The 27,767-nt window shown below is 37.1% G+C and overlaps 7 protein-coding genes across 11 annotated transcripts; 3 read left to right on the top strand and 4 right to left on the bottom strand.

Annotated features, from left to right (window-relative positions):
* Positions 1 to 672: 672 nt before the first annotated feature.
* LOC105458823 (protein FAM60A) lies at positions 673 to 10,063 on the bottom strand. 2 transcript variants are annotated; one of them, XM_011704387.1, is made up of 6 exons: positions 9,983 to 10,063; positions 4,180 to 4,282; positions 3,727 to 3,880; positions 3,237 to 3,405; positions 2,892 to 3,051; positions 673 to 2,655 (listed from the first exon to the last, which is right to left on the bottom strand). In XM_011704387.1, exons 2-6 carry the CDS (start codon positions 4,251 to 4,253, stop codon positions 2,235 to 2,237), a joined length of 978 nt encoding a protein of 325 aa, XP_011702689.1. In that variant the 5' UTR covers positions 4,254 to 4,282; positions 9,983 to 10,063; the 3' UTR covers positions 673 to 2,234. The 2 variants fall into 2 exon arrangements, with proteins under 2 accessions (XP_011702689.1, XP_011702688.1); XM_011704386.1 differs by lacking the exon at positions 9,983 to 10,063 and adding an exon at positions 5,004 to 5,891.
* Positions 10,064 to 10,670: 607 nt separating this feature from the next.
* Positions 10,671 to 12,788, bottom strand: LOC105458822 (BRCA1-A complex subunit BRE-like). 2 transcript variants are annotated; one of them, XM_011704383.1, is made up of 5 exons: positions 12,507 to 12,788; positions 12,161 to 12,422; positions 11,748 to 12,043; positions 11,240 to 11,620; positions 10,671 to 11,155 (listed from the first exon to the last, which is right to left on the bottom strand). In XM_011704383.1, exons 2-5 carry the CDS (start codon positions 12,246 to 12,248, stop codon positions 10,781 to 10,783), a joined length of 1,140 nt encoding a protein of 379 aa, XP_011702685.1. In that variant the 5' UTR covers positions 12,249 to 12,422; positions 12,507 to 12,788; the 3' UTR covers positions 10,671 to 10,780. The 2 variants fall into 2 exon arrangements, with proteins under 2 accessions (XP_011702685.1, XP_011702686.1); XM_011704384.1 differs by having other exon boundaries at positions 12,161 to 12,275.
* A 518-nt stretch (positions 12,789 to 13,306) lies between these two features.
* On the top strand, positions 13,307 to 15,840 carry LOC105458819 (trifunctional enzyme subunit beta, mitochondrial). The gene is made up of 7 exons (XM_011704378.1): positions 13,307 to 13,503; positions 13,837 to 14,005; positions 14,162 to 14,537; positions 14,683 to 14,857; positions 14,969 to 15,249; positions 15,338 to 15,643; positions 15,762 to 15,840. The coding sequence occupies exons 1-7, from the start codon at positions 13,449 to 13,451 to the stop codon at positions 15,804 to 15,806; spliced, it is 1,407 nt and encodes a 468-aa protein (XP_011702680.1). The 5' UTR covers positions 13,307 to 13,448; the 3' UTR covers positions 15,807 to 15,840.
* Positions 15,834 to 17,591, bottom strand: LOC105458820 (exosome complex component RRP41). The gene is made up of 3 exons (XM_011704379.1): positions 17,323 to 17,591; positions 16,455 to 16,748; positions 15,834 to 16,371 (listed from the first exon to the last, which is right to left on the bottom strand). Exons 1-3 carry the CDS (start codon positions 17,488 to 17,490, stop codon positions 16,018 to 16,020), a joined length of 816 nt encoding a protein of 271 aa, XP_011702681.1. The 5' UTR covers positions 17,491 to 17,591; the 3' UTR covers positions 15,834 to 16,017.
* Positions 16,673 to 19,692, top strand: LOC105458821 (crossover junction endonuclease MUS81). Of its 3 annotated transcripts, none has more exons than XM_011704381.1 (6): positions 16,673 to 16,759; positions 17,785 to 18,429; positions 18,507 to 18,720; positions 18,821 to 19,033; positions 19,111 to 19,224; positions 19,298 to 19,692. In XM_011704381.1, the coding sequence occupies exons 2-6, from the start codon at positions 17,909 to 17,911 to the stop codon at positions 19,541 to 19,543; spliced, it is 1,308 nt and encodes a 435-aa protein (XP_011702683.1). In that variant the 5' UTR covers positions 16,673 to 16,759; positions 17,785 to 17,908; the 3' UTR covers positions 19,544 to 19,692. The 3 variants fall into 3 exon arrangements, with proteins under 3 accessions (XP_011702683.1, XP_011702682.1, XP_011702684.1); XM_011704382.1 differs by lacking the exon at positions 16,673 to 16,759 and adding an exon at positions 17,629 to 17,693; XM_011704380.1 differs by lacking the exon at positions 16,673 to 16,759 and having other exon boundaries at positions 17,614 to 18,429.
* Positions 19,693 to 20,275: 583 nt separating this feature from the next.
* LOC105458829 lies at positions 20,276 to 23,164 on the top strand. The gene is made up of 5 exons (XM_011704396.1): positions 20,276 to 20,422; positions 20,713 to 20,832; positions 20,950 to 21,067; positions 21,306 to 21,567; positions 23,110 to 23,164. Exons 1-5 carry the CDS (start codon positions 20,276 to 20,278, stop codon positions 23,162 to 23,164), a joined length of 702 nt encoding a protein of 233 aa, XP_011702698.1.
* Positions 23,165 to 24,199: 1,035 nt separating this feature from the next.
* LOC105458818 lies at positions 24,200 to 27,088 on the bottom strand. The gene is made up of 9 exons (XM_011704377.1): positions 26,907 to 27,088; positions 26,347 to 26,466; positions 26,146 to 26,263; positions 25,665 to 25,938; positions 25,420 to 25,542; positions 25,226 to 25,316; positions 24,892 to 25,031; positions 24,433 to 24,565; positions 24,200 to 24,341 (listed from the first exon to the last, which is right to left on the bottom strand). Exons 1-9 carry the CDS (start codon positions 27,057 to 27,059, stop codon positions 24,288 to 24,290), a joined length of 1,206 nt encoding a protein of 401 aa, XP_011702679.1. The 5' UTR covers positions 27,060 to 27,088; the 3' UTR covers positions 24,200 to 24,287.
* Between the last annotated feature and the right edge of the window lie 679 nt (positions 27,089 to 27,767).

Raw genomic sequence — 27,767 nt, 5'->3', positions numbered from 1 at the left:
TACCAGAACATTCTTTATTTTCTTATAAATTTTACAATTTATTTGGAGTCAGTTGTTTTCACTTTTACTATAGAAAAATCGACTCCAAAAATTGGAGATCCATCAACATGAAAAAACAGTCGTGAATGTCCCATATAAAATAAAATCTGAACAAACCTTGCGCTAAACGTGCAATCGAAGCATGCCCATCTCTTCTTTGTTAACTAGGAACTAACAGTTTTTACCTATTTATTTCCCCGCCTCTCTTTCTATAGAAATGTTTCCGTATATAAGTATCATATTCTCTAAAATTAATGTCAAACAAAGATTCGCTGGTCCAGTTTGCCAATCTGATTGCCACTTTCAATTCTTCTATCTAGATCTTTCATTTTTCTACTAATACTGTCTAAATACAGACTAAAAACAGACTATATCAGTAGTCCCGCTATATAATTGTCTGTATTTGTTTATTGCTATCGACCTGGGTCGTCGATATGACCGCTATTAATTAATTAATTAATTTACGTCATGGAGCATCATGATTTGGAAGGAAATGCAAGAAATTTCCGCTTTTTTCTTCCTTGCCTTCGCTTTTTTTTTTGGACCCAGACGAGAATCATCGATTGGCAGCTTGGAACTTACACGAGATGTCCCGCAACAACCATCAGATATCCGTTCAAAAAAATCTATTTCTTTTTTGTCAATTCAGTTTTCTTTCAGCAAAAGACATTCAAATTGCAATTCTTAACTCATATATATTTTACATATTTTAATAAAGAAATAATGTGAGGCTCTTGTGATCCAACTTGGCTCATTAGACCTCTTTTTTAATAAAAATTTGATTTCATACATATTTCTTTCCTCAAATATATTTTCGTAATTAAATCAACTCATACTAAATATACATAAAATTTCATTTTCGTGTATTGAATCTTAGATAATTTAAGGAAATAAAAATTAAAAAAAAAAGAAAATTCAGTAACGTTTTGGCAATTTCTAGAATAAGATTTTCGTGATTTTTATTAAACATGAGAAATTCAAAAATCTTGAAATCTAAGACATTAAAAATTTTTAAAATTTATAGTAGAAAAATGTTCCGTAAAAAGACGAGATTTTCAAATTTCGACATATTTCGACGACACGTAACTACTTAATACACAGTTGGTTTTAATCCGAAAATTTTTTAGAAACAAATATCAATGTTTCATTAATTTATCGTGATTTTTTTGATATCATCTTCGGTTGTCTCAGCACATCCTACGTACGTTTCTCCCCCTTAAGCGGTGGCACTTGACGTGTTAGAAAAGCGAGTACGTAAACCGCCAGCTCGAACCGCTTCGGCATAAGAAATCTGAGCGTATCTTACTTTACGATATCATCACAGAACTTTGATGTGTGTTTATATTGCTTAATATAAGACTTAAAAATTATCGGCTCGAGAATTGGCGGTTTACGTCAGTCGATCGCTACGATTAATTCTAATTATCCTTAGCACAATAAATTGCATCCAAATGGCATTTAAACCTCCGAGACGAAGGTTCGAAACCTTTCAGAGCCACTTTGCTGCCCGGGAATAGTGCACTTAATTAACTTCAGCTTATATCTATTCGTATATACAGGGTGACGGTATTTATACTGCAACACATTTATACTGATTCCAGAAAAAGTTTTCAATAAAAAGAAATTGTACAGATTTCTAGGGACATGTTTTGCTCATAACTCACTTTCGGCCTCACATTTGAGAGATAGATTTTTCATCATCATTAAATATTCCTTTTATATTTTGAAATTGACTATATAAAACATCTCCCATAAAATCCTAATAAAAGTTCTTTTCTAAAGCAGTAACTTTTTTTTACGTTATTATTTAATTATCCTCATGTATTAACAATGTGTAGTAATATAATGAAAAATTTAAACAATAAGTAAAGCAGGATTTTAAAAACCTATTGAAAGATTAAAATTCGAATATTCTCCATGAGGAAAAATCGTCTCTAAATTGAAATTCAAAAGATGTTTTAAGATTTAAAAGAATCGAGGGAAATACTGCAAGAATCGGATGTCAGAAATATTTACTTTAGGTATCGTAAAAATTTGAAGTTCTCGCCGAGAGGGAAGATTCTCTAGATTGAAATTTCTATTGAAAAACTGCGATTATAAAATTATCTACTAGACACCCTGTATACGTATGTACATATTTATGCGTGTGTGTTCGTAAGTAAAGGAATAAATTAACCCTCTATAAAGGGCCGACATTAATTGGAGACCGACTGAAGTGATTGATTAGTAACGTTGACAGATTGTAAGGTTTTGCAACTTGATAACTGATCGAGCTCTATGGGTCTTACAGCTTCCTCTATCATTTTCACATCTGCCTGAACTTGAACATTCTTCGCTAGTTTGCTCTCACCCTGATTGGAGGAATCGTCGTAACCGGAATCGGACGAAGAGTCGCTGTCGGTCTTCGTTTGTTTTGAACTTGTTTCAGGACCTGATGACGGCGATTCAACGCTATGAACAGGGCTGGTGGATGCAGAACTGTGAATGGGACTGGTGACTGTTAAAGAAGAAGTAAGCTGCCGCCTGGTAAGGTTTTCGCAAGGTTTCAGGCTAGACGGATACATTATGATCTCACCATTGGCGCCTCTGAAAATGCTGCCACAGCAAATAATTTCTCTGTGTAAAACAAAAAAATATACATATATAATACAAATATACAGAAAAGTATAAATGAAAAATATTTGAGATACTCCAATAAAATATATCTCCAATAAAAGAATATATAATAAACATGTTTAAATTTGAGAAACAAATGTATATTAAATATTTAATTTTTTTTTTAAAAGTTCTAAAAGTTTTTTTCAAAATTTTAAAACAAAAAACTTCTTAGAAAATTTTTCTCATAATATTACCTTTTATAATAAGATAAATCTAAGAAATTGCAATCATCATCATTTATATCTTGATCTTGAACAAGATCTAATTGTTTGTCATTAGAGCCAATGTCATCATCGTCGTCTGAAATGCTTTCGGATCTGCTCGAGGCTTTACTGTCTGCCAATCTGTCATCTTCTACAATATAAAAAAAAATAAAATATGTTAATACACAATTATTAAATATTATTTATATATAATATACTAAAACACAAATTTCTATTTTTATCTTTTAAGTTATTATATTTTTCTAAATGCTAAATAAATCATGAACATTAGATTAATAAACAAAATTTTATATTTTGTATTTTAATTTAACTAACCGTTCATATCATCGCTCATCGGTGGACTTTGTTCTCGATCTGCTTCTGTTTTTACATAGACATGTTTCTTCTTAGCAAATTTGTCAGGTTTATCTTTAAGTTTCCTTTTATTTTTTGCTTTAAATTTTGTCAAAGACTTAATACCTGGACCAGCACGTGCATCCACAACCTGCAAAAGTAATTATTTTTTTAAATTTGCAATTTAAACTTATATTGATATAATAATTCAAAATATCAAATGTTGGATGTCTTAATAATCAGCAATCAATTGTCAAGCAAAAAATTTACTTGTAACTTTACATATAAAAAATTCAAAAAATATTCAATATAGAGATATAAAAAAATATTTATTTATGTGATAAGAACAAGAATAATTTAATTAAAAATTAGTCTAAAAGTAATTGGATAAATAAATTGTGATATTTATAATATATTTACAAGATTAAAATTCAAATAATGAAAATAAGATTATCAATCAACAAATACTAACATGTCTCCAATTACGATCGTTTCCTGGAGGCAGCTTCTTAAATCTCTTTACTAGAAGCACACATGCATTACATATCTCTCCGCTACGCCTCTCGTCGAGTTGAAAACATAGCATAAAGTCATCCTCATACTTTTTACTATCTGTGAATCTCGAGCTGTAAAAGATTTGATTAGGATTTATTATATTAATGTAATATAAAAATTATAGACTTTTAAGTATATATCTATACATGTAAAATAAAATACATGTTCAATGTTATAATGTCATTAATATGTCACGATATTAACTCCTACTAAATAACATTTTTGTATAAAACTTTAATATCAGCATAAATTGTAATAATAATAATTGTAATAATTTAAAATGAGAATTGAAAATTATATAGTAGATAATTATACATTTTTTATCTTTATTGTATGGCATCTATATGTACATAAGTAAATATATTATTACCTGCTAGATTTTGCTTTGCAAATGCAGCAGCCTGTACTAGATCGATACACCTTTGGTTTGTGAAAACTGAACATCCTGCTCACAATGTATGTCACTATCGTTTCTGTAATTTAATACATATGTATATGTTATAATATGATTTCATATATTAGTAAAAACTCATAATTTTATAAATACAATAGTATGTATACATTATTTGCAACATTTTTTGAAAATTTTATTTTTAATTCGAAATATTTATACATTTTAATATGTATTAAAAATTTTAAGATACATAAATCTGATGAAAATTAAAACATACACGCAAAATGTAAAATAATTTTCAGAGATATATATATTGTATGAATTTTATAATCTATAAAAAGTACATAAAAATTAAAAAAATAAAAATAAATTCAAAAATTGTTGCAGAAATATATTTTTGCAATTTATGAAAATTGAGGTACAAAGTAAAATTTTAATTTTATAAAAACAATTTAATATTATTTACAATATTATAACATTGGGGAAATATCAGGCGGTATAAACATGGACGTCATGAAATTGCAATAAATGCAAAACTAAGATGAAGATGTCTAAAGTATGTAACGACTAGTAGTCGACTGAATACAGAAAATTATAAGACGTATGAAGGTAAGATGAAAGACTGTTTAAAATATTTAAAAGACTTATCTTTCAAGATGTCTTTATAAAAAATCTTTATAAAAATCAAAATTGCTCATAAAATCAGCAATGTAATGGAATTTGTACATATTCTATACGGTGTCAGAACGTCATGAGGTTACGCGGCATGCTAAATTAAGATTATTTAAAGTTGGACATGCCTGGAGCTCGCGTAGTAACACAGATGTAGATAAAGTGTCCAAAAAGTGTGGTCGTCGCGAAAGTAACATCAAATGTGTGTCACAATGATCGCTGATTTCATCGAACACATTCGCGGCTACCAGCTTCATGTTTCGTCGAGGAATCGCACGAGACTCGAGATTCGAAGATCCCGAAAATTTAATGGAAGCGACGTTCGAAGAATAAAACACACTGTTGCCAAACGTGTCGAAAAAGCGGAGCCGGACACTTTTTCTTTTACAAAATGGAGATGTGTCTTTCCCTCTCTCAACTTCTTCGCCTTCCTAATTCCCCTTTTTTTTCCGAATTGATCCGCGACAAAAATGTCCAAAGAGTGAAAGGCAACTCGTGTTGCCGAAATGTGTCAAAAGTGACGCCGTATCCAATTCGGCCGCTTGCCTCCTTCCCAAAAATTAATCTCCGCCCCCTTCGAGACACGGGGCGCTCCTTCCTCTATCCTCTTGATCTCTCCCCAGACGACTTCCCAGAGCCGACGACGTCGCGGTGTCGAAAATCGGGGGGAAAAAAAAGAGGGAGAGAAACCACTGTCGCGTCAGACTGTCACTGTGCTCCGTCAGGAGCGATGCGATGCCGACAGCTACGGTTCGAGCCACTTGTTCCTCCAAAATGGAAGAGAAAATCCGGTCTTCCCACCCTTTTCTCTTTCGCGACAGAACTTCACACTCGAACACGTTCGTTTCCCTTTTTTTTTCCTGATTAATTCGCGACTTTCAATCGCAGCGATCTTCGCGCGCGCGGGCGCGCGCGTTCTCAAAAGGAAATCGTAAACGGCGGCGACGCTCGTTCGTGACGACGTTTAGACCAGACGTAAACGCGCGTACGGCGGCGACGTGCGAGAAGCGTGGCTGTGCTACGCTACGCGCGCGCCGGGGCCCGCCGGGAAGCGTCACCAAGTGGCGTGCGCATGCGCACGCCTTCCCCCTTCATCCTCTGGCCACGCTCGTGATGTTTCGTCGTCAAACATCCTCCCGTCCGTCCTTCCCCGTTCGCAAGAACCCCCTTTGACGTCCGCGCGGCACGAGTGGAACTTCGCTCAACTTCGCTCCGCGCGAGCGCCGAATTCTCTCTTCCCTTCCCTTCCTCTCCCGTCCCGTCCCGTGTCTCGTCCTCATCCTGAATGGTCTCACTTATCACGGCGGATCCCCTCGCGCACGTACCGTACGAGACCGAACTTCATTTCGCGCGAGACACGCGGCTGAAGTGCGCTCGATTTGACAGAAGGAAATTAACTTTTCTGCCAAAATTTCATTCTCCTGTTGAGCAAAGTTGAATGCAAATTTGCAAAGAATTTTTTATCCACTCCATATTTCGTCCTAATTAACGATTTCATCTATCACGCTTTTAGAATCAAAAAATCTAAGTCATGAGACACTTATACGTTTTATTAAAAAAAAAAAAATAAATCTGTACTTATATTGACAGTTCAGCGACTATTGCTCTGCTTTCCGAATAGATTGTTAGCAACATCTCTAGCATCGTCACTCGATAATCGGACTGCGTGACGCGCGGAAACATTTTCTTATTGTTAGTCATTTTTTCGACGATCCGCACGAAGTGATTCTCATTTTCGTATCATATAGATATTATTCGTCAGGCAGTTTTCTGGCTCTCGCGAGATCTTGTTTACCGAATTTCAAAAGCGGGTCAGCAACGTCACCGAGCGACCGGCCAATGGACAACGACGGGCCGAGCGGAGGTTGCGGCCGAATCCGCGATCTCGGATTGGCCGTCGACGGCGAGAGAGCGAGAGAGAGACGATGTTATGCACTCGCAGAAAACTCGTTCTCCTTCGGAAATCGCTCACAACTATGTGCACGTGCATTTCGCGTTCGCATATGTATCCCTCAGCTAAACGAAACACTTTCGAATGACAAGGTTAGAGCATCGAGGGAGATACCCGCGAATGTATAATAATGGAACAATTCGTTTCCATAATCGAATTCCTCTCGAAACGCAGTTTAATTGACGCCAATTTGTACAAGTATAAATAAATAACACTCCTACTCGTTATTATTCAAAGTTCTTGAAAAATTTTGGCAAGCTTCAAGTCCGCGAAAATGCTGATTCATCACTGAAGAAGAAAAAATCGAGAAGATTCGACAACTGTCCGAGCAAACAGCATCATTTTTTTAATGAATTTAGTACAAATTGCTTTGGATTTCGCCTTGGAAAAAGAAAACGATACGCCTTTTTCAGAGAGCTTGTTTACAAGTGGTATACATATGTGTGTTTTCGTTAAGGAAGGTTAGCGCCGATTTCTCGAAGGCCAAGTACCGATGCAATTAATACGATTGCGGCGTATCTCATTGCGAGATAAGACAATCGGGTGTTACTAATTGATAGCTGCACTCCAGCGGTTGTTTACTCCAATCTCAAATTCGTGACCATGTTTCTCCAGATGTTTGACTACATTACATTTTATTTAATGTCGCATTCGTATTTTTGATTCTTCAATCACGGTCCGGTTTACTAATTCGTTACACGATATTCATTTATACGATACGTCAAATGTCGCAGATTAATTGTGTGCAGACAATTCCACGTTGAGAGAATCCCGTGTTGCGCGAATTTCCGAGCTTTCGTTAAACGACAAGTTTTTATCGGGAAGAGATATCGAGATCGTGTAAATATATATCTATATAAAAAAAAATATATAAAAAATAAAGTGGCGTTATTTCGAGAACGAGCCGCGCCTCGCATAATAATCCGCACGTTGCACTCTGTTTTGTGCTTTGTGCTATTTTTAGCCCACCCGTGTGTTTTGTCGACACGCCACCGCTCTTTTCTACATTGCGCTTCTTCATCTCCTCTTTCTCTCGCTCATCCTTTTACTTTTGCCGATTCGTCTTTGTTGATTTGCTACAAATCCCTGTGTATCGCATTAACCTTGAAGTTCCGGCTCCCGGTTCACAAATCGATTCTTCCGACAAGCTTCGGCTTGGGATGTTTACAAAGAATTAAATTCGAAGCACGTGCGTATCGATCATTAACAACAACATTGGGGGAATTGCGATACTTGTCACAAAATGATATAAAATGTCCACGACTTTTTTTCATCTCTCTCTGGGAAATATTGAAATTTAAAAAATTAAAAAAATGAACTAAAAATTAGAAAAGAATGGTTATACTGTCCCGAAAGAGGCAAACATCCAGGAAAGAAAAAAAAATTAGTTTTATCACTTAACTCAATCGACGAAAATTATAAATTCTAATTGAGTTCAATGTTCTTTGAATCTGACGTATTCAAGTGTTTATTTCACTTTTAAATTATGAATTGATACAAAAGTCTACGTAGTTAGCAGTTCTTTTCTTTCATTCTGATTAAGCTAAGATTAAATCTGAGAGCGTCGATGTTTTTAAGTAAAATCAACGATGTCATTCATTTGGAGTTTTCTATTTAAAAAAAAAGAAAAAAACACCGAAATGTCATTATGTTTTGTAATCTTTCTATAACATCTCGCGAATTATTGAATTGAAGTCTGTCGCGAAAAGGGCCGTCGGCGTAACAATCGCACATACGCGTGAGAGAAAAAAAAATGCTAATGCGCTTTCCCTTCATTGCGCACGGTGGACGACGCGCAACAGGACGCCGAAAGGGGGCGAAGGGAACGCACAGGATGACGTGCAAGAGCGCGGCTGCGACATGGCGCGTGGCGGCCGCCATCGTGGCCACCCCCTCTCCCTCCCAGCCACATGATCGTCAACGCGTCCGTCCAATTGACCGAGCTTCACGTCGATGTCGCGCTTATCTTATAAATACTGATAATCTCGATTCGTCTCGCATTTAAAAATCGAAATTTGAGAAATGACAGAATAATTATGCTAGTCTCTTAACATATCGATAGGAAAAAAAAATCAAGATAACGTATATACAAATGAAATTAAGCCGTCCGGCAAGAATATCGAGGAGCAAGCATTGACAGTCGTGAGTGTCGCGGCTCGTTCGTGTACGCGAAATGAGAAAGAGATCCTAAGGAACGAGGGGGACGAACGGTCCATTTTTCAGCAGCTGTCGAGCGTGTTGCGCGCGTAAAGGAAAATAGATAGGTAGTTTGCCCAGGTTAGGGTCAAGTTGGGCTAGGTTACGTTAAGGTTGACATCCAGACGAGACGCGACAAGGTCTGTTCTTTTTAGCCGAACGTACTGGAAATCACCTTTTTTATTTCGCACGATGAAATAAATCTGCGCAAAGCCAACGAACGTCATTTTTCTCTCGAAGCAGGGAAAGCAGATTCACGATGGGTCCACACCGTCTGTAGGAGCGGTCGAATCGCGAACAGCCGTGAGAATGCCGTGACTGGAATCAGCCGTGCGATAACGGCGGCGGCGGCGGCAGCGCGACAGCGGCACGCGCCATGACAGGTGATACCTGCGACGCTTTACGCGCGGCACGAGAGATACAACACGACGTGCGATTACGTTACAAACAATCGTGAAATCGGGCGTCCGCGCGCGGCGAGCGCGTCGAATGCCGCACCGCGCGACGAGCGCGACGGTGGAGAGCGAGATACCGCGAGAAAATCGACGCGACAGTCGGCGCGGACGGGAAAGCTGCGTCGCAGAGCGCGCGACCCACGAGAGTATAAAACACGGGCCGCCGACAGTTCGTCCGCAGCGAATTTCGCGTGACAGGAGGGAGGCGGCGTACGACGGCCGTCGCGGAGTCGCGGCGTGCCGCGTAAAGTTGCCGCGGCGAGACGAGCAAGACGCGAAGGCGGCGGCGGCGGCGGCGACGGTCGGTCGGCCGACCGACCGACCGACCGACCGACCGCCGCCGCCGCCACCGCGAACATATTTGCCAGTCGCGCGGTGCGTATTGACACGTGACACTCCCGCACTCGGCGACAATTTCACGCGACGCGTCACCGCGGCCGCGTACATGTCGCGATTCCGCAAAATTTCCCTTAATAAAACGGCAAGACGGCGTGAGAGCACTTACCTCAAACCGTGAGACAGGTGACGGCGGCCGGACACTTTTGAGACAGTTTCACTCTGCGCACGCTCATCGCGCTGCGCACACGTACGTAGCGCTGCCAACGGCTTGGGGAGAGAACTAATGGTTTCTACCCCGCACGCGACGCGCGCGGAATTTAACGCTAGGGAACAACACATCTTGCGCGCGTCGACCAATCGACGTTTTCTTCTCTCCGGAAGTATGCTCAGCGGAAGATGATTGGTTACGATTTATTCGGTGTAGTAACAATGCCTGCCAATTTCCTTGCGACGACGAATGATGCAGTTTTCGAATAATGTAGTTCAGATGTTGTGCTATAAATTAATGAGAAATAAAGCTTTTACATTTTAATCGTCGGTGAATCATCATAATTCGATACGACACGTCGGAAGATGATACCTATTGTAACTTTTAACTTCACTCGAACAATGAAATACTTATAAGATTGTTTATTAAAATTTTACTTTATCAAATAATGTTAATAACACTCGCGTTTGATACTTTTTTATCTATTTCCGGAATGTAATAATTCGTATAATTATTTCCAAAAACACTGGTAAAATTTGTACAAATTTGTTTTCGTTGATTCTATTATTCATCCTGTAAAGAAAAGTTTAGATTGAAAAATATAAATTGATTACAAGACTATACAAAAAAGACCAAAATACACAACTACATCGATGTTTATCGATTGGTAAATTGGAACCGAACAGTTTTTATTTCAATTGCAACTATTAAATATACATCCTTTGTAATAAAATATAACTTTTTTTTCAGAATAAATTAGAAACGATTATTTCTGATAGAGTTCGCCTGAAACTTTTGAACAGCATTTTCTACTATGTACGTTAACAATTTGTCAACCATTATCCTTATCGGCCATCTAGGACTGTACGGTACATCATTCAATACTTCATTGTACAAAGTACCCTGTGATGTCATGTGATACACCGATTGCAATGTAATTTGCGGTTTCTCTTTTGGAAATGACGACGGGAGATGAAAATGTACGATAAAATGGAAGTCTCGGTGTTCCAACAGAATAGAAATCCAATTAAACTCTGTCGCATCGTACTCTAGCAAGCTACCGCGCTGAAATAGAAATAGACCCACGATAAAATCCTTTCTGCTTTCGAAACACTGAATTACACTGTTTATCTGCAACAGAGAGTATGTATAAGTATTTTTTTTTTTTTGCAAAATGTAGCAACCCTGTAAAATGTGTGCATGTATATCACATACTTTTTCCTCCATGAATTTTATCACTTCGGGAACGTAATCCATTAGATATTTGTTGGGCGGCAATGGCGGAATGTGCAATGATTCGGTCCCACCGAAAGCCTCCTCCAAGGTCTTGGACAAGAAGAGTTGCGACAAAATACGATTCCAATCGGGACCGTAAAACGTGACTAGAAGCATTGCTTCCTCACTCTGCGACTTATTGGTACGCGGGGGTAATCGAGAATAATCCACAGATATGCGAATTAAAAATCTCGCTTCCACAGGCTTTAATCCTAGTGGTAACATCATCACTTCTATATCTTCTTTGCTTATTTCGGTTTCCCCAATAAGTGTGCTGTATTCTACTTGCAATCGTTCTCCCTGTTTTCCAAGTAACTGTATCTGAAAGTGAAGAAAATAAGCATCGCGAATCTTTAAAAATCATTTAAATTTTGTGTATTGAACATCGAATCTATTAAAGGAATGTATTATTTTATACAATCAAGAGCGACAAAATGTTATCGCCTACCTGGTGTTCCTTGTAATACAATAACAATTCGTTTAGCACGTTAAGCAACGCGTCGGTATCATGAGGATTCCATTTAACAAGACTAGGTACCCAAGTAGACAAAATATCGATGTCTGGGTCCATTAAAAAATTCTGATCGTTGAATATGAAGTCCGGGCCCATTTCTGGACATTGCGAATCGAACAATACGTTCCATACAAGGTTCTCCCCGGCGTAGGGAATTGCTAACTTGAAACAATCATTCTTGTTCTTGTCACAACTCGACGACGCCGAATCCAATTTTATTGGACCATAACCTTAAGAAATGTCAAATCATAAACGTCTTAAGAAAATGCAATACATCCGCAACGCAAAACAAAGCAAAACAAAAAGAATTCAACACAGATAAAATAAAGATTAATGATAAATCTTACCCAGTCTCTTGCTTTGTAAAACGCGCTTCAAAAGCGGCTCTATGTACGAATCTATGGTGTTCAGCAAAGGATGTTGTTGATTCAGCATCTTTTTTTATTGTCAAAGCTGAAGGAACTATAATAACATAATCAGGATAAGCGAGAGAAATCAATATTCCACTTGTAACCTATGTGAATTCGATCACAGCAAATTCTTGTCTGGCAGTATTCTGTATAGTCTGTGTACGGTCGAAACGATTCTCGTCTTGATCACATGTCATTCCTTTTCAATCAAAAAACTGAATCAGAGAACTGACAACACTAATATTTTCTCTTCATAGTTTAATGTTTCTCGAACGCTACATACCAGTCAGTGATTAATGAGAACTGATACGAAGCGCGAAACGGCCGACATCTCCAACGGCTCCAGCAAAGCTTACATGTACATATGTATGTATACATATAACGCAGAAAACAACGTAGTTATTAATGTTGTTAATCAATTTTTGACCGGTGCGCTGCGATCTTGATGATTTTAACGTTGATTTCAGGTTAACGTTAACTCCTAAATTCCAATTTCGTCGCGTTTCTTTTTGTTTTATATTTATGTCTATGAATACGAGAAGCAGAAGAGAAACATTACATGAAATTCAATCGATTGTAACCATAGAACTTACGAATATTGTAGAAGATTTTTCGCCATTCGTGGATATCGTTGGACAAAAAAATACAAGATGTCCCTAAAATTTTCTAGTCAACAGCCAATGAAGCCCTTGACCGTATACGAACGCTATTTTGAATGTCCAATTTTTTTTCCTTCAGAAAAAAAATGCTTTAATTATATGCTTCAAAGCTTTTTATATAAAATACAATCTTCATACAAAAATTTTGATTTATTTATGTCGGGTAAGCACGCAGTGTAAAAAATGATTTTTGTGTAAAATTAATTGCACTATTAATTAAAATTATCTATATGACTGTCTAACCTTTTTAAATGTATTTTAAAAGTTTTTATAAAAAAATTGTTTAAAAATAATTGTCTCAGTTTATAATTTCTTAACAAATAATTACGTGCGTTTAGAGAAATCTAGTAACTTTCAGTTCCTTCATTTTCTGGCACTTACGAATAATTGCGGATTTAATTACGAGACAGACGTCTTGTTATAACATATGTTACAGGTCAAAGTCCACCCCAGTCCAACCTGTCTGGAGCACTGTGCCAACGCTTCGTGATTGCTGTTTCCCCGAGAGACTCTCAGTGACACATTGAACGTAATTGGAAAAAGAGGAAGTGTCAATATCATACAACATGTTCCCTCTTCTGAAAAATTGTCTCGTCGCGAGACAGGGAATTGTCAATTATGGTAAGGAGAGTAATTTTACAGTCAATTAAATATTACATGTAAATAAAGTATAGATATCCTGGTACAAAGTCCATAAGAGTGGAAATATACTAGGAATATATTTATATTCAGCTTAATTTTCTGTTTGCGTGCGTAGTTATGTATAATTATGTGCACGTTTATATATACAATACTTCTATAGCAATACAGTATGTATTTATAACATTAGATCTGACAAATTGTAAACAATATATATACTTGCACTTTTTGGCATTTGCTCATTAAATTTTAATTTAATGAGCAAATTTATTATCTATATAAATAAATATATATTTTTTATTGCTATTTCAACAGAAGCTCTCACCCGTTACTCTGGAATTTCTATAAACAAGGCATATTCTACGAAAAGTGACAATCCCTCAAAAAATATTGTGTTCGTCGATGGAGTACGGACTCCATTCTTACAGTCTGGAACCTACTACAAAAATCTCTTGGCTTACGACCTTGCAAGGCATTCATTGGTGTAAGTTTACATCACTTCGTGATATGTCAATGTGAATAATCGCAAATATAACTCTAAATATTATCTATCAAGATAACTGTTAGAAAGTCATTTTATATCCTATTTTTAATTGCAAATATTAATTGTAGAGGTAAATTATTTTTTATTACCTTACAGGGGCTTGCAAAAGAAAGTTGGGTTCCCCAAGGAGATAGTCGATTATATTGTCTATGGCACAGTGATGCAAGAGGTGCGAACATCCAATGTCGGAAGAGAAGCCGCTCTGGCCGCGGGATATGCCGAACACACTCCTGCGCACACAGTAACGATGGCGTGTATTAGCAGTAATCAGGCAATCACCACTGGCATGGGTTTAATCGCGTGCGGTGTTTACGACGCCATTGTGGCAGGAGGAGTAGAATTCATGTCAGATATTCCAATTCGACACAGTCGATCCATGAGATCGCTGATGTTGCAAGCCAACAAGGCGAAAACCTTGCAAAACAAATTAACTCTCTTGGCTAGTATCAGACCAGGTCATTTCATACCAGATGTAAGTGATATGATCTTTCTTTATATCGTCTTTTTTTTTAATGTTTAAAATTGTCTTATAAGAATATTATATACAGTATACATAAAAATAATGGAACTCCTTTCTCGATTTTGTAAATATCTTACAAGAATTTACGTTTACGTAGCTACCAGCTGTGGCAGAGTTTTCAAGTGGCGAAACTATGGGTCACAGCGGGGATCGTTTAGCGGCGGCGTTTGGCGTGACGCGCAAGGAACAAGATGACTACGCCTTGCGCTCTCATACTTTAGCCGCGCGAGCACAGCAACAGGGACTGCTATCGGATGTAGTACCTTACAAAGGTAGATCAACGTTTCTAGTGTTTAACTTGTATTTTTATATTTATATTCATCATAGTCAATTTAAGTTGCGCATTTAAATGTCATCTTGTTTTTTTTTTTTCTAAATTGCAGTTCCAAACGTTGATAAAGTTGTCGATAAGGATAACGGTATCCGCGTGTCTACGGAGGAACAATTAGCAAAGTTGAAACCTGCGTTTGTTAAGCCTTACGGAACGGTCACCGCGGCCAACGCCTCGTTCTTGACCGACGGTGCATCGGCGGCGTTAATAATGAGCGAGGAGAAGGCCCTCCAGCTTGGCTTGAAACCCAAGGCATACCTGCGTAACTTCCTTTACGTGTCCCAAGATCCAGTTGATCAACTGCTTCTGGGACCAACGTACGCAATACCGAAGGTACGTGATTCCTGGCGTTATCGTTACACGTTATTCATGAAACTGAAATGCAATAAGCTAAGATACCTACATAAATAATCGCTTGCAGGTTCTGGACAAAGCAAAATTAACCTTGAAAGATATAGGAGTGTGGGAGATACACGAGGCGTTTGCCGGACAGATCTGCGCTAATCTGAGAGCGATGGACTCCGATTTGTTCGCGCAGAAGTATTTGAAGAGGAGTTCGAAAGTCGGGACACCGGATATGAACAAGTGGAACAGTTGGGGTGGATCCCTGTCGATCGGTCATCCGTTCGCCGCCACTGGAGTACGATTGGCGACGCACACCGCTAATCGACTTATTAAAGAAGATCAACAATTTGGACTTATCGCGGCCTGTGCTGCTGGCGGACAGGTAAAATACATTATTACATATAATGCAAATAGTTTTTATGTATCTAATTATTTTAATACGACACATGAATTTTTTATTTTTCTCTTGGATTTTAATTTTTATATGTTTTCTTTTACAGGGAGTTGGTATGATCATGGAAAGATATCCTGGTGCTGCACTCTAATCCCCCGCTTTTTGAGGATACTTTTGATAACTCCGAAAAAAATGGACTGTTTATTAACAGAGAAATAGCGAAGTATTTTTCTACTCAAGAGAAACATTCGAAACTGTGAAATTTTCTAAGAAAACAATTTTTTAGTAGATCGTTTATGTACAGTGATAATTAAATTATATAAAATCTCTTACAGAGTGCTAGTGAAATATAATTATTCCTCCTACTCAAGTGAATTGTGCATAAAAGAAGGCAGCAGATTCGCAGTTAGATGATGCCTCACGCCACGGTCCAATATATTTTTTATATCCTGACAACCTTGCAACGAGCGTTGCTTGAGCGCTTCCAAACGTGACAGATGTAATCTCTGCCCCGCCCCGTGTGCTACCACTATCAAACCGTTCCCATCCACTTCGACCTCATTATTCGTTCCCGGTAACGCGACAACGGACAAGGTAACTCCCGGCGAGCACTCCTCCACGTAGTTCGCGTCTAACACTCCTGTCGCCAACGTTTTATCTTCATCCTCTATCGACGGCTTGTTGACAAGAGTTATGCTGCAGCCGATGGCATAATTCTATAATCAGAAATTTATTCTGTGTATAATAATATGACCTTTGAATTTCTGTCTTGAAAAGAAAACTATCCTTGGATATCAACCTTGATTGGAATTCCAGCGTCAATCAACGCAAGCGTCGCAGCGTTCACGGACGCGCAATAATCGCTGCCGTCGACCTGCAGAATTTCCACGAAGACATCGATCTGAGAGCGCGGATACAGTTCCAAGTGTATTATGGCCTCCATCGCGTGGCGCAATTGCGCCGATCTCTCCTGCGACTTCCAGTCTCCCCTGGGTCTGCGCTTCCGCTCGCCGGAGGTAAAGCTAAACACGGCCATGCTGTACTGACAATTTATGATGGCTTTTGTACTGTTCTTCGACGCACTGCTTCTTGGCTGTAACAAAAGTATATATACAGATATTATACAGTATATACTTAAAGACAAATATTAGCATGAAGGCATATATTTGCATTATGAAACGGAAAAATAATTTAAGGTGATTATATGTAAAAAAAAATAGCAGAAAATCATTCATAACTTCTCTCGACCAAAATGACATACATATACAGATATTATATGGTATACTTAAAGACAAATATTAAGATGAAGGCATTCAGTCTGAAGGCATATATTTGCGTTATGAAACGGGAAAATAATTTAAGATGATTATATGTAAAAAAATATAGCAGAAAATCATTCATAACTTCTCTCGACCAAGGTGACGTACATATACAGATATTATAAGGTATACTTAAAGACAAATATTAGCATGAAGGCATATATTTGCATTATGAAACGGAAAAATAATTTAAGGTGATTATATGTAAAAAAAAAAAAATAGCAGAAATCATCATGACTTATTAAATAGCAATATCATTCATAACTTCTCTCGACCAAGATGACATGTATGTGTAATCAATAATCCGTTTTTTAATACTGCGGTAAATGTTTTAAAGCCAATCCGTACCTGTCGAGGGCCGTACACCGTGGCCAAAACCTTCGTGTTGCCGTGCTCTATATACGCGCTACCGTCAGCCTGCCCGAACACTCCCATCCGCATACGGATTTGCCTCAATTCCAACGCTCGTCGGCCGTCGACACGCAGTCCGCCTTGATCATCCTCCTGATTCTCCATTGTATCTTACCGATTGTTTAAACTGTTTAAAACTTAAAACAAGTCGTACGTAACCTCATGCAACCTTGTTTACATACGCACACACGTGGGGCAGAGCACGGTAGCGCCATCTATAGGGATTTTTCTGAATTAACTAGACAGATATGTTGAGTTCGCATGTGCAGTTGCGAAATAAAACCTAACCTCGTTTAATTCAAATCCACGTAAATAATGGGGACTAATGGAATTAATTTGTATGAATCGACAAATTGCTTAAATATTAATATATTCTATGTTTTAAAAAATGATTTGTAGAAATGATCGATATTTAAAATCGAAAATTTGCCGCGCTCCTTTGAAATTTGGGATGTTTGCGAAGGAGTCGCGTTGTTTGTAAACAAGTGGATTCGTACGAAGCGTTTGATTTACGTGCCGGAGAATGAAGAGAGTCAAAATTGTGCCGGACAGGCCGAATCACCTGTTCGAGAGCTGGTTGGAGGAATGGAGGAACGAGGCGGTGGTACGAAAATCAGAGCTGCAGAATCACTTCACGAAGGCTTTGGACTCGTTGAAACGATACCCGTTGCCGTTGGAATCCGGGAAGGAATGCATAATCCTGCAGCATTTCGGCACGAAGCTGTGCTCGATGTTGGACAGAAGGCTGGAGGAGCATAGGAGACAGGAACCCACCAAAGCGGTCGACGCTTGCGTCTCCGGGGCTGGCGGTAACGAAGACCGTACGGTCACGTCGAGGAAGAAACCTGTAGAAGAATCCATAATAGCTGAAGTGGCGCAGGAGAAAACAGCGGTAGCTAAACAAGCTAGAAATGCTAAAAAGAGCGCGCCGAAAAGATTAGCGAACGCAAATGATGTTGCATTTGGGCAAGCCGACAGGCAAATTTCCTTGGAACCTGGTACTTTTGATATTGTACTGCTGGTGGATACCCAAGAGACTTGTGGGTGAGTATTTTACGGTACGGCCGCGACTTGTACTGTCAACTGTAAAAAGCTTTTTAGCTATGTGGGATGTATTTCAGTGGAAGGACAAAGCCTCAGCACGACGCTACGCTTGCGGAACTGACACAGCTTGGCGTACTGTTCGAGGTACGCCGTTTGAAGGTCGGTGATTTCGCGTGGATAGCCAGGTGTCGAAAAACTAATGACGAACTGGTTGTGCCTTACATAATAGAGCGGAAGCGATTGGATGATTTGAGCGCGAGCATCGTGGACGGAAGGTTTCACGAGCAAAAGGTAATGTGGGAAAAAGGAAGTAATGCAATTTACCTTTCGGTACATCCTTGGTTCTGCATATTTGATTTATCCGTATGTTCTTTGCTTCCAATAATTTCAGTTCCGATTGAAGCAGTCCGGTATTGAGAATTTGATGTACATAGTAGAGAATATCGATAAGAATTCCCGATTTTCCATACCGCTCCCATCATTGTTACAAGCCTCCGTGAATTGTCTGGTACAAGACGGTTTCACTGTAAAATACACAAGGAGTCACAAGGATTCCATGTCGTACTTGTCATGTGTAACAAAGATTTTGATAAAAATTTACAAGGTGTGTAAGAAACGCTGTATAATTGCGCGCATGAGTGTTTATCAATAGATCTCGTAATTAAATGAGCTTAACTTCAGGATAAGAAACTTGTTGGCTGCAAGAAAGACCATCTTACCCAGGCAGATAATGTGGATAGCGCGGTGCGCCTCATGGAGTTCAAAGAGTTCAATAAAGCATCCTCCAAACAGAGGGTACGTATCGGGAATTTTCTGTATAACGCGTAGAAAAAAAAATGCTTCGATTTATCGATACATTTCCTTGCAGACGTTTAAAGTGAGCGAGATGTTTATCCGCCAGTTGTTACAATTGAAAGGCATGTCCGTCGACAAAGCCACGGCGATTGTAGAGCGTTACGCCTCGCCGCAAATTTTGATCACAGCTTTGGAAAATTCTCGGGAGAATGGCGAGCAATTATTGGCGAGCATTCAGGTCGGCGACAAGAAACGACGGCTCGGGCCTGCCGTCAGCAAGGCCGTTTATCAGCTTTACACGACGAACGAGTTGAGTTGACTAATAAAGACACAATTTATATATACCTCTTCGCTGATATACATGTTTATCCTGTTCGTCGGCGATATCCCACTTTCGCGCATATTTTTTACCGCTATTATTAAAGCTTCGCATATTTTTAAATAATCGATGGATATCATGAATTTTTTTATAAAAAACTATTCAAGAATTACTATAATAAAACAATTGAAGTTTACATCAAATACTTTCAGATATTCGCTTGCATTTTTTTTTTTTCAAATAATACGACTAACCGTTGTCTATACATCGCGACTTATACACATATTACCTTCTATAAGAAATTATTTGCACTTGTACCTTCGTAATGTCGCTCGAGAAATGAAAGAGAAAAAGAAATTTCGGGTGAAAAAAAGCGTCTAGAAAATTGCGGGAAATTACTCGAAAATTTGTTATAAACATTCTCGTCATTTTCGGAGAAAGAAGAGAATCGCACTTCATCAATTTTTTGTGCTCGTCTGCGCCTTTTCTCATAGGGGTATAATGCTTGAAGAGGCGGATCGATTCGCAACTTAATATAATTGCGTACGAAAAGTGCGAATATATACGGCTGGCGTAAAAGGGCAATTTGCGACACTTTTCTTCCCTCGCTGAGGGAAGCGGCAGAATTTTCTCGCGCGAGATAATAGCGGGGGGAACTATTATAGCGTGTTTTCTTTTCGCGTTTCTTGTATCTCGAATATTTTCTCAGTCGTCGTCGAGTCACCGAAATAGATGGAGTTCTCTGTGGATCAGCAATATAGAGTGAATCGTCTGGTGTTGTCCATATACGGACTATGGCCTTACCACAATCGAACGGCGACCGCTTGGATTAAGCGAATATTCATATTTTCGTTTATGATTTATACTGTAGTGATTCAGGTATTCTGGTAAATCTTGCTAAACGTTCTCAATTTTATTTCTGTTTCTAATTATTTTTCGTATAGTAGATATTTATTATGTATTATATAATTTCTATGTCTTTTGAGATAGCACTGATTGTGAGAGATGTAAAAATGTTTCGAATATTACGAAAATCTTTAAATGAAATTTAAATCTAAATGATTTATTTATTTCGTAATGATTCATTCAGATCAATAAATCAGTAATAAATCTTTCTGTAATGACTTTATGAGACAAAAGATAATTTCAAATGAAAGATGTCTTTCTAGGTAATTAAGATCTGCATGACAGAATTAACGACAGATTTTATACTTGATTGTCTACCTATTATCATTCCTAATGTTGGTGCGATAATACAATTCCTGAATCGTGTATTAATCAACGACAAAGTAAGAAATTGTAGATAGTAATTTCTGTGCTTGGTCAAAATACAATACATAATATTGAAAAAAAAAATTATAATTGTGTGCTACAATTCACGAATAGAATGAGCATTTAATTTGCAGCTGAGGGATTTATTCGATCAAATTAAAATCGACTGGGAATGCGCGAGATCTCAGAATGAGATTGAAATTATGCAGGAGAACGCCACTGGCGCAAAAGTAACGACGAAATTGTTTTTGCGTAAGTGAAATCTCGGTTTCGTTATTGCAAACCGCTAACGTTTGCATTTTACATTTATCGTTATAAGGAATTATGTTTATTAAGTATTTAATATTTGATTATAAATTCGATATTTTATTGGAAAATTCTCTTTCATCGTGCACGAATCGTTCGTGTCGGGAGATGACCGTTGACTTTTTATACGACGTATAGAGGGGCACATAATTTAATTAATTTTAATTAATTTTACGTCTTCCAGTTTACATGTTCGTAGGCATAACTGTGTACATGTTTAGCACATTCATCCCCCAAGTTCTCGATGTATTTCTACCGCTAAACGAGTCACGTTCGCGCGAGCATCCATTCCATGTTGAATTATTTCTCGACGACGACAAATATTTTTACTTTATCCGATTTTTTATGTATTTTGGTCTCTTGTACGGATTGGGAGTGATCCTCGCTAACGGCACCATATTCGTCGTTTACATGCAGCATGCCAGTGGAATGTTTACCATACTGGGGTACTGCTTCTACATATATATTTTAGCGTCTTATACCGTGAATTTTATGCATTTCTTACTAAACATTTAATATATGAATGACGATATCTTAATTATATGTATATAATATTATACATATAATATAATATATATTTAAGAACTATATAATTTATGATAATTTACGTTACTTAGCTTCGGACTCTAGCTTTTTAAATGAGAATCTGTTGTGTGATTATTTTTCCATTCATTAAATATCTAAAGATAGCATGAGGAAATGAGGAAACTAGTTAACGTCGCGAAAAACGTGTGACAATAATGCACATTTTGAGTTTCATCGCTGTGTTAAAAATGGATCATATAAAATATGAATTTCGCCCACATTCTTGCACTAAATCCTCAATATATTGTCTTGCTTCGCGCGCATTTACACAGACACCGTGCGGAACGGTTATTCAGTGACAACGAACAGTTGCTTAAGAGTCGATTCATCCATAGAAGAGATTACGAAAGCGTTGCTCTCTTTGTCGAGGATCACCGCAACGTTTTACAGTTAGTAATCATTTGACAATGTGGCATTTACATGCTTGCCGATTCACGTACGTACAGGGCAACGTACAAGTATACGCACCCAAGCAGAACAACAGATCAAGATAATGTCAAAATGACTGATCGAAAAGTAACTTTTAATAAGTAACTTTTAATATACGCTTTTGGCCATTTGACATCATTTTGATGCCATGACTTTTTGTTCCGCTTGGGCAATTTCTTTCTACAGAATATTGACTTTAACATACATATACTCAGGGATAATAACTTATAGTTAAAAAACTAAAAGTTAAATATAAACTTTTAACTAGTTAATTACTATCCAACTCTACCTTACTCAGAGTTGGATAGTAAATAGTTAAAAAGTTAAAAATAAACTTTTAACATTTTAACTTGTTATTACCCAATTCTTATATGTTAAAGCCAGGTAACTGATTTCTTCCGCAGAGAAGTATATTGAATTTATTTCATTCTGCTCACTCATTACGAGATAATAATTACATATTTAGTTTCAGCAACTTTCCGATTTACCCTGTATATACAATGAATGCAGCATGCATGTATCTTATATACATTCTCGGGGCTACATAGAATGACGAATCGTTTCTTCCAGGTACGTTCTACGCCGAGTAAATATATGACACCAAACCTTCTTATCGCGATCAGACGTATTATTAATGCCCAAACATTTTTTTGCAATCTAAGGTTTGTGGACGTTATTCAATCGTGTTACGGCTTGAACCTCTTCCTTGAATTTATAGCTTTAATGGTTTTGATAGGCACCACAATGGTACAAGTGAGTGTCCTATATATCGAATATCTGAATTAATTGATGTATTACTGTCGAGCGAAATTAATAATAAATTGAGATTAAGCCACGATGAAAATTAAACGGTAATTAGCATAGCCACTATATATTGTTTAGATAATTAAATTCTCTCCGTCCGAAATGTCGGACCGGCCATTTAGATCCGCAGCTTACGTCTCTGGACAATTAATTTACATGTTTATGTGCAGCTACATGGGTCAGCAATTAATTGACACGAGCACAGAGCTGTCCATGAAGATGTGAGTGTCAATATATCGCATATAAATATATGTGCGTATAATATATCGTGTACACACGCATATTAATGTATATAAAATTTTTTTATTAAGAGAAAAGTGATTTCTTCCTCACGCGATTTAATTGAAAATTGAAATTTGAGCGAACTCATACATACATACGTCAAACTTTTAGGTATTGCGCGAAATGGTACAGTATATCCGTATGGAAGCAAAAGATGATGTTGTACATTATGTTGAAAAGTATGCGTACGATTACAATTAACGCGTACAACGTCTACATACTGAGCTTAGAGAGCTTCTCGGCGGTAAGCAAAAGTGTGTGACACCGATGATAAATTATAATATTCACGAAATTCTCTATTCCACCATGATCCACGAAATGTGAAATTCTGTTTCAAGTTCATACAATCGGCCGTGTCGGTTTGTATGCTGTTGAGACGCGTGTGAACTACCGTTTTATGAACAATTTGAGAAATAGTGTTTGTGTATAGTCAGTATATGAAATTATCGTACATTACATTTTTTCATGCCTTGAGGCTCAACTGTATCGTTCTGTTTTCTATACGATGTATATTCCCATCCGAATACGTATATGTACGAATTAAGGTAATTGTCGACATACAAGAGCGAGAGCCGTACCTATCCCTTTATATATAGGTAATATCATACACGTTTTCGTATATGCTAAAATGTTTCTCTTCACATCTTCATTTCTGACAATTACAGTAGATCGATCGTAAAATTGTTGCACGTTTCTCCTAGAGACACAAAATTCCTCATGGACGTATAACATCTCAGGATATGTATTGTATCTTAAAACATTTAAACGAACGCGTAGCTTAAGTGTCATCTACAATGAGACTCAAGACTTACGATTTAAGAAAATTGACCAATTATGGTCGATTATTCATCTCACGTGAGTAGAATAATCGATTGTGATTAGTCAATTTTCTTAAATTTTAAATCTTAAATCCATTGTAGACGCCGCTTTAATTATACAACACATAGAAGCTACCGTGAAATTGAAGAGAAATTTGAGTTACTAATAATACATTGGATTTTTATTGCATTAGAGAGAACAGTGTTTTAATTTAGGGGGTTTCGACTAAATACACAGATGTGCTAAATCAATCCTGGATGGAACGGAATACGGTGAGATAAGACAGAGAAGTTTTCACAACCTTTAAGAAAAAAAGAGGTTTTCTCCATAAATGGCAATAAAAGAGTCAATAAAAATTGAAAAAAAATGTAATAATGCAATTTTACGCTTACCGTGGCGAAGGTGTCGATGGATAAAATCACTAATTTACCAGCCGTTATTTTGCATGGCGTTATCGTTCTGCACATCATTAGTAGAAGAAGTTTTCGACATCTTTGCGAAGTGTAATACCAATTCGCCTTGCAGCTATTACGCGAAACAAGACATATTAAAATCAAAACGATCAACGATAAATAGCAAGTATTTGTATTCATTATCATTCAAACGCAAAATCTTTTGATTTGTCTTGTATATTATATATGAAGGAATTGCAATGACATTAAAATTAAAATATAGTTCTGCGAGCGATTATTTAATAGAAATTGTAAATAATATACCAAGAGCATTAAAATACTTTTGATTGTATTTTTGATCGAACTTTGATTTGAGTTTTCCTCGATGAAAAAGAAAAAAAAATAAAGGACATGAGATAATTAGACTACTGACTTTTGAAAATAAATTTGCATTCTTACATAGATTCGTACGGAACGACGCTGTAGTCCAGTAGAAATTGAGCTTGCCAGAAATGAAGAAATAAATGAATCAGTTGCGCGATATAGATAGTTACGGGCCCGGCGATGTCATTTATACCTTTGTTTAAATTCATCAACACCTAAAATTCACATTTAACTGCTTTCGTACTTCTTTTTCGGCAGTCGCACCGGCTAGTGGAAATTTCATATCGCGGTTACTGAAGATGATATTATTTTTCTTAAATTTTCCGTGTTCGCCGTCGTCGAAATGTATCAAAAATCCTCGAACGCTCCAAAATTATTTTTAATAAAAACAAGAAAAATTAATACGTACTTGTATCCCGGCTAAACTGCCACCGACCATGTTTAAATTAAGATTTAAAAGAAATATCTCCGTAAACAAAGATTCAATGTGTTCCGTAAATCTGTGAAAATGAGGACACTAAACTATATTATAATTTTATACGTAAATATCAACGGAAAAAATGTGGACACGGATGCTGTTACGCGATACTTCTTCATACGTACTCTATCACAACGAGATGTCTACGTAAACATTGTAAAGTTCTGTTATAATTGTCGTCTTTTGCCTTGTCGGGTTTTGCGTCAAAATCGCTCGCATTATTTTTGCCAGTATTCTCCAGTACGTTTCTATAACGCCACAAAAAATGTCGATGCTTTTGGCAAACCAAAATTTTGAGAATACGAAATCTCACATTATAAATCTATAGCAATTTAAGAAAGGCATCTTTTTCTAAAGAGATTATTCTTACCCGATAATTGAGAACATTCCACAAGCATGTTGAATCAAAGTGTAATACAAGCCGTCGACCGCGATTGTGGCGAAGGAGTGAGCGAACACGGCCGTGTAACAATGCACCGCTATCGGATATACGTACTGATTGATTCTCTCGCCGTATTCCACGTGAAAGGGTAATCTCGATGCGAATGGTATGGAAGATTTTGTCACATTGAGGATGTCATTCACCATCAAGGTCAGCATAACTGGTTTAAGCACGAAAAGGCATGCCGTCGAGTGCATGAAAACTGAACAGGGAAGACGATACGATTCGTGACAAAATTTTTGAGCCATACGTATGTCGATATTCGAAGCAAAAAGGTTCATTTTTTTTTTAGCAATAGATATTTTCATTATGTAATTTTATGTATTTTCTTCGAGATTTAATGTTACGTATTTAATGCAAAATGTTTTACGTAAGTTTCTACAATCCTGCGTATATTCAATGTACACACCTGCATAAAATGTTGCTAGGTACTGTCCATACTTAGTATGTCGTTGTAAAATAATCTTTTCTCCATCTGTATTCAGTGACAGCCAGTCCTTTTGTATCATGTTAAAACAAATCTTTACCTAAAACACACGCTCGCGTATTTCTTACTATTTTAATATTTCTTTACATAGCTGTAATGAAAGACTGAAAATTCATCACTTACTTTTTCGCTATTTAACATTATAACCATTATTTTAAAGCTGAATATTAAACTGATGATTGCTGATGGCACACACTCAAATATGTCATCGAGAGTGATCGGGCCGATTAGTAAATAAAGTATCTGCATTAGATTTTAGTAAAACGCAATTACGAGAAAAACTGATCATATGTGTTTCTTGAATTTAAAAGAATTATATGCACATCGTATATATTTAATTTCTTATAATTTTCCACATATTTATACATCTAATATTTTCATTCTTCTGATAAATTACAAAAATTTAATTTAATTTTTACCAAATTTTAATAAATTTTGCCTATTTTCCTTTCTTCTGTGATATGTTAAAATTATACAAATACATTTTAAAAATCGAGATAAAAACTGACATATGTATGCGTATGTAATTTTTGTCACACAGTTTGATGAATAACTATGTAACAATATGTTAAACTTCTAGTCGTACATACAACGAAAGAAAACATATAACAGTCAATAACTTTGGCAGCGCAATAAACAGACTGTAGAGAATTTTTCTCCGGCAAATCTTTCGACGGCTATACCTGAGGTATCAGAATACTAAAGCTGAGTACAAACAACGTCACGAAGCAAATACATCTATTGCGAAGTCTGTGATAAGGCCACAATCCTGCAATAGTCAGGTATAATCTGAGAACGCTGTGTCGGTTTTGCCCAACGTCTTTCTCGTCGATCATTTTTTGGAATAAGAAGATTGCTGTATCAACTATTCCATGTGAACGTCGACATTCAAAACGTTTGACATTCAACAAATTGCGGGAGATTATTTATTGATTTCTTTCATCCCCCATTCGGCAACAGTATCGTAATTGCGCCGAAGAAAAAGTGAGCGATTAACCTGCCTGTATTTCAATCCTTTTTCTTTTACATTTTTAAAGCCGCGTTGCTTGTCGTTTCTCTCCGGAGAGATGCTTTCTTTTATATTCCGTATGTTATGCGAATCTGTAAACACTTGTCATTTACGAAATATATGATATAAGTATAAGACTATCTTCTATCTTTTCGAACTTCTAGGATAGTCTAGGAACTATGTATATGTAAAAGTGACAGCTTTGCCAAATGTTCTTTCGCTCGTGCATTTTCACATTAAAACTACGAATTATCAACGATTCCTTGTGAAAACTCTCATCACATGGGAAGTTTCGAGAACAGCTATCAGTTCTTTGTGTCGTAGTAATTTCACGGCGGTACTTACGATACCTACTACGAAATGAGTACGCAATTATTTCCAGCGACATACAATTATGTCACCCTTCATAGTTGTAACTATGCAACTGTGTCTTGTGATTGCAGTTTCGCGAAAGTGATAATTAATTATAGTAACTATACGATGTGTTTGGAATCAATAGAACTATTACCGTTTATGGAAAAAAGCTGATAATAAA

The sequence above is a fragment of the Wasmannia auropunctata genome, unplaced genomic scaffold (genome assembly GCF_000956235.1).
Source record: "Wasmannia auropunctata unplaced genomic scaffold, wasmannia.A_1.0 LD334294.1, whole genome shotgun sequence".
NCBI lineage: Eukaryota > Metazoa > Arthropoda > Insecta > Hymenoptera > Formicidae > Wasmannia > Wasmannia auropunctata.
The sequence above is the reverse complement of the archived record's forward strand: the minus strand, read 5'-3'. Positions and strand labels throughout refer to the sequence as shown.

What these genes read in the sequence shown, in the direction of transcription:
- LOC105458822 (XM_011704383.1), bottom strand. Translation starts at nt 12,248, where the DNA reads ATGCTGAATCAACAACATCCTTTGCTGAACACCATAGATTCGTACATA. An exon ending in TGTATTACAAGGAACACCAG is followed by an intron (nt 11,621 to 11,747) that starts GTAGGCGATAAC and finishes CTTCACTTTCAG; the next exon opens with ATACAGTTACTTGGAAAACA. An exon ending in TAAAATTCATGGAGGAAAAA is followed by an intron (nt 11,156 to 11,239) that starts GTATGTGATATA and finishes TCTCTGTTGCAG; the next exon opens with ATAAACAGTGTAATTCAGTG.
- LOC105458820 (XM_011704379.1), bottom strand. Translation starts at nt 17,490, where the DNA reads ATGGAGAATCAGGAGGATGATCAAGGCGGACTGCGTGTCGACGGCCGA. An exon ending in CGGTGTACGGCCCTCGACAG is followed by an intron (nt 16,749 to 17,322) that starts GTACGGATTGGC and finishes CTTTTGTTACAG; the next exon opens with CCAAGAAGCAGTGCGTCGAA. An exon ending in ACGCTGGAATTCCAATCAAG is followed by an intron (nt 16,372 to 16,454) that starts GTTGATATCCAA and finishes TTCTGATTATAG; the next exon opens with AATTATGCCATCGGCTGCAG.
- LOC105458823 (XM_011704387.1), bottom strand. Translation starts at nt 4,253, where the DNA reads ATGTTCAGTTTTCACAAACCAAAGGTGTATCGATCTAGTACAGGCTGC. An exon ending in TGCAAAGCAAAATCTAGCAG is followed by an intron (nt 3,881 to 4,179) that starts GTAATAATATAT and finishes AATCTTTTACAG; the next exon opens with CTCGAGATTCACAGATAGTA. An exon ending in GATGAGCGATGATATGAACG is followed by an intron (nt 3,052 to 3,236) that starts GTTAGTTAAATT and finishes TTTATATTGTAG; the next exon opens with AAGATGACAGATTGGCAGAC.
- LOC105458818 (XM_011704377.1), bottom strand. Translation starts at nt 27,059, where the DNA reads ATGATCGACGAGAAAGACGTTGGGCAAAACCGACACAGCGTTCTCAGA. An exon ending in TTAGTATTCTGATACCTCAG is followed by an intron (nt 26,467 to 26,906) that starts GTATAGCCGTCG and finishes AATCTAATGCAG; the next exon opens with ATACTTTATTTACTAATCGG. An exon ending in GGAATGTTCTCAATTATCGG is followed by an intron (nt 25,543 to 25,664) that starts GTAAGAATAATC and finishes GTGGCGTTATAG; the next exon opens with AAACGTACTGGAGAATACTG.
- LOC105458829 (XM_011704396.1), top strand. Translation starts at nt 20,276, where the DNA reads ATGGAGTTCTCTGTGGATCAGCAATATAGAGTGAATCGTCTGGTGTTG. An exon ending in AACGACGAAATTGTTTTTGC is followed by an intron (nt 21,068 to 21,305) that starts GTAAGTGAAATC and finishes TACGTCTTCCAG; the next exon opens with TTTACATGTTCGTAGGCATA. An exon ending in GGAATGTTTACCATACTGGG is followed by an intron (nt 21,568 to 23,109) that starts GTACTGCTTCTA and finishes GTTTATGTGCAG; the next exon opens with CTACATGGGTCAGCAATTAA.
- LOC105458819 (XM_011704378.1), top strand. Translation starts at nt 13,449, where the DNA reads ATGTTCCCTCTTCTGAAAAATTGTCTCGTCGCGAGACAGGGAATTGTC. An exon ending in CTTGCAAGGCATTCATTGGT is followed by an intron (nt 14,006 to 14,161) that starts GTAAGTTTACAT and finishes ATTACCTTACAG; the next exon opens with GGGCTTGCAAAAGAAAGTTG. An exon ending in GGATGTAGTACCTTACAAAG is followed by an intron (nt 14,858 to 14,968) that starts GTAGATCAACGT and finishes TCTAAATTGCAG; the next exon opens with TTCCAAACGTTGATAAAGTT.
- LOC105458821 (XM_011704381.1), top strand. Translation starts at nt 17,909, where the DNA reads ATGAAGAGAGTCAAAATTGTGCCGGACAGGCCGAATCACCTGTTCGAG. An exon ending in GAAGGTTTCACGAGCAAAAG is followed by an intron (nt 18,721 to 18,820) that starts GTAATGTGGGAA and finishes CAATAATTTCAG; the next exon opens with TTCCGATTGAAGCAGTCCGG. An exon ending in AAGCATCCTCCAAACAGAGG is followed by an intron (nt 19,225 to 19,297) that starts GTACGTATCGGG and finishes ATTTCCTTGCAG; the next exon opens with ACGTTTAAAGTGAGCGAGAT.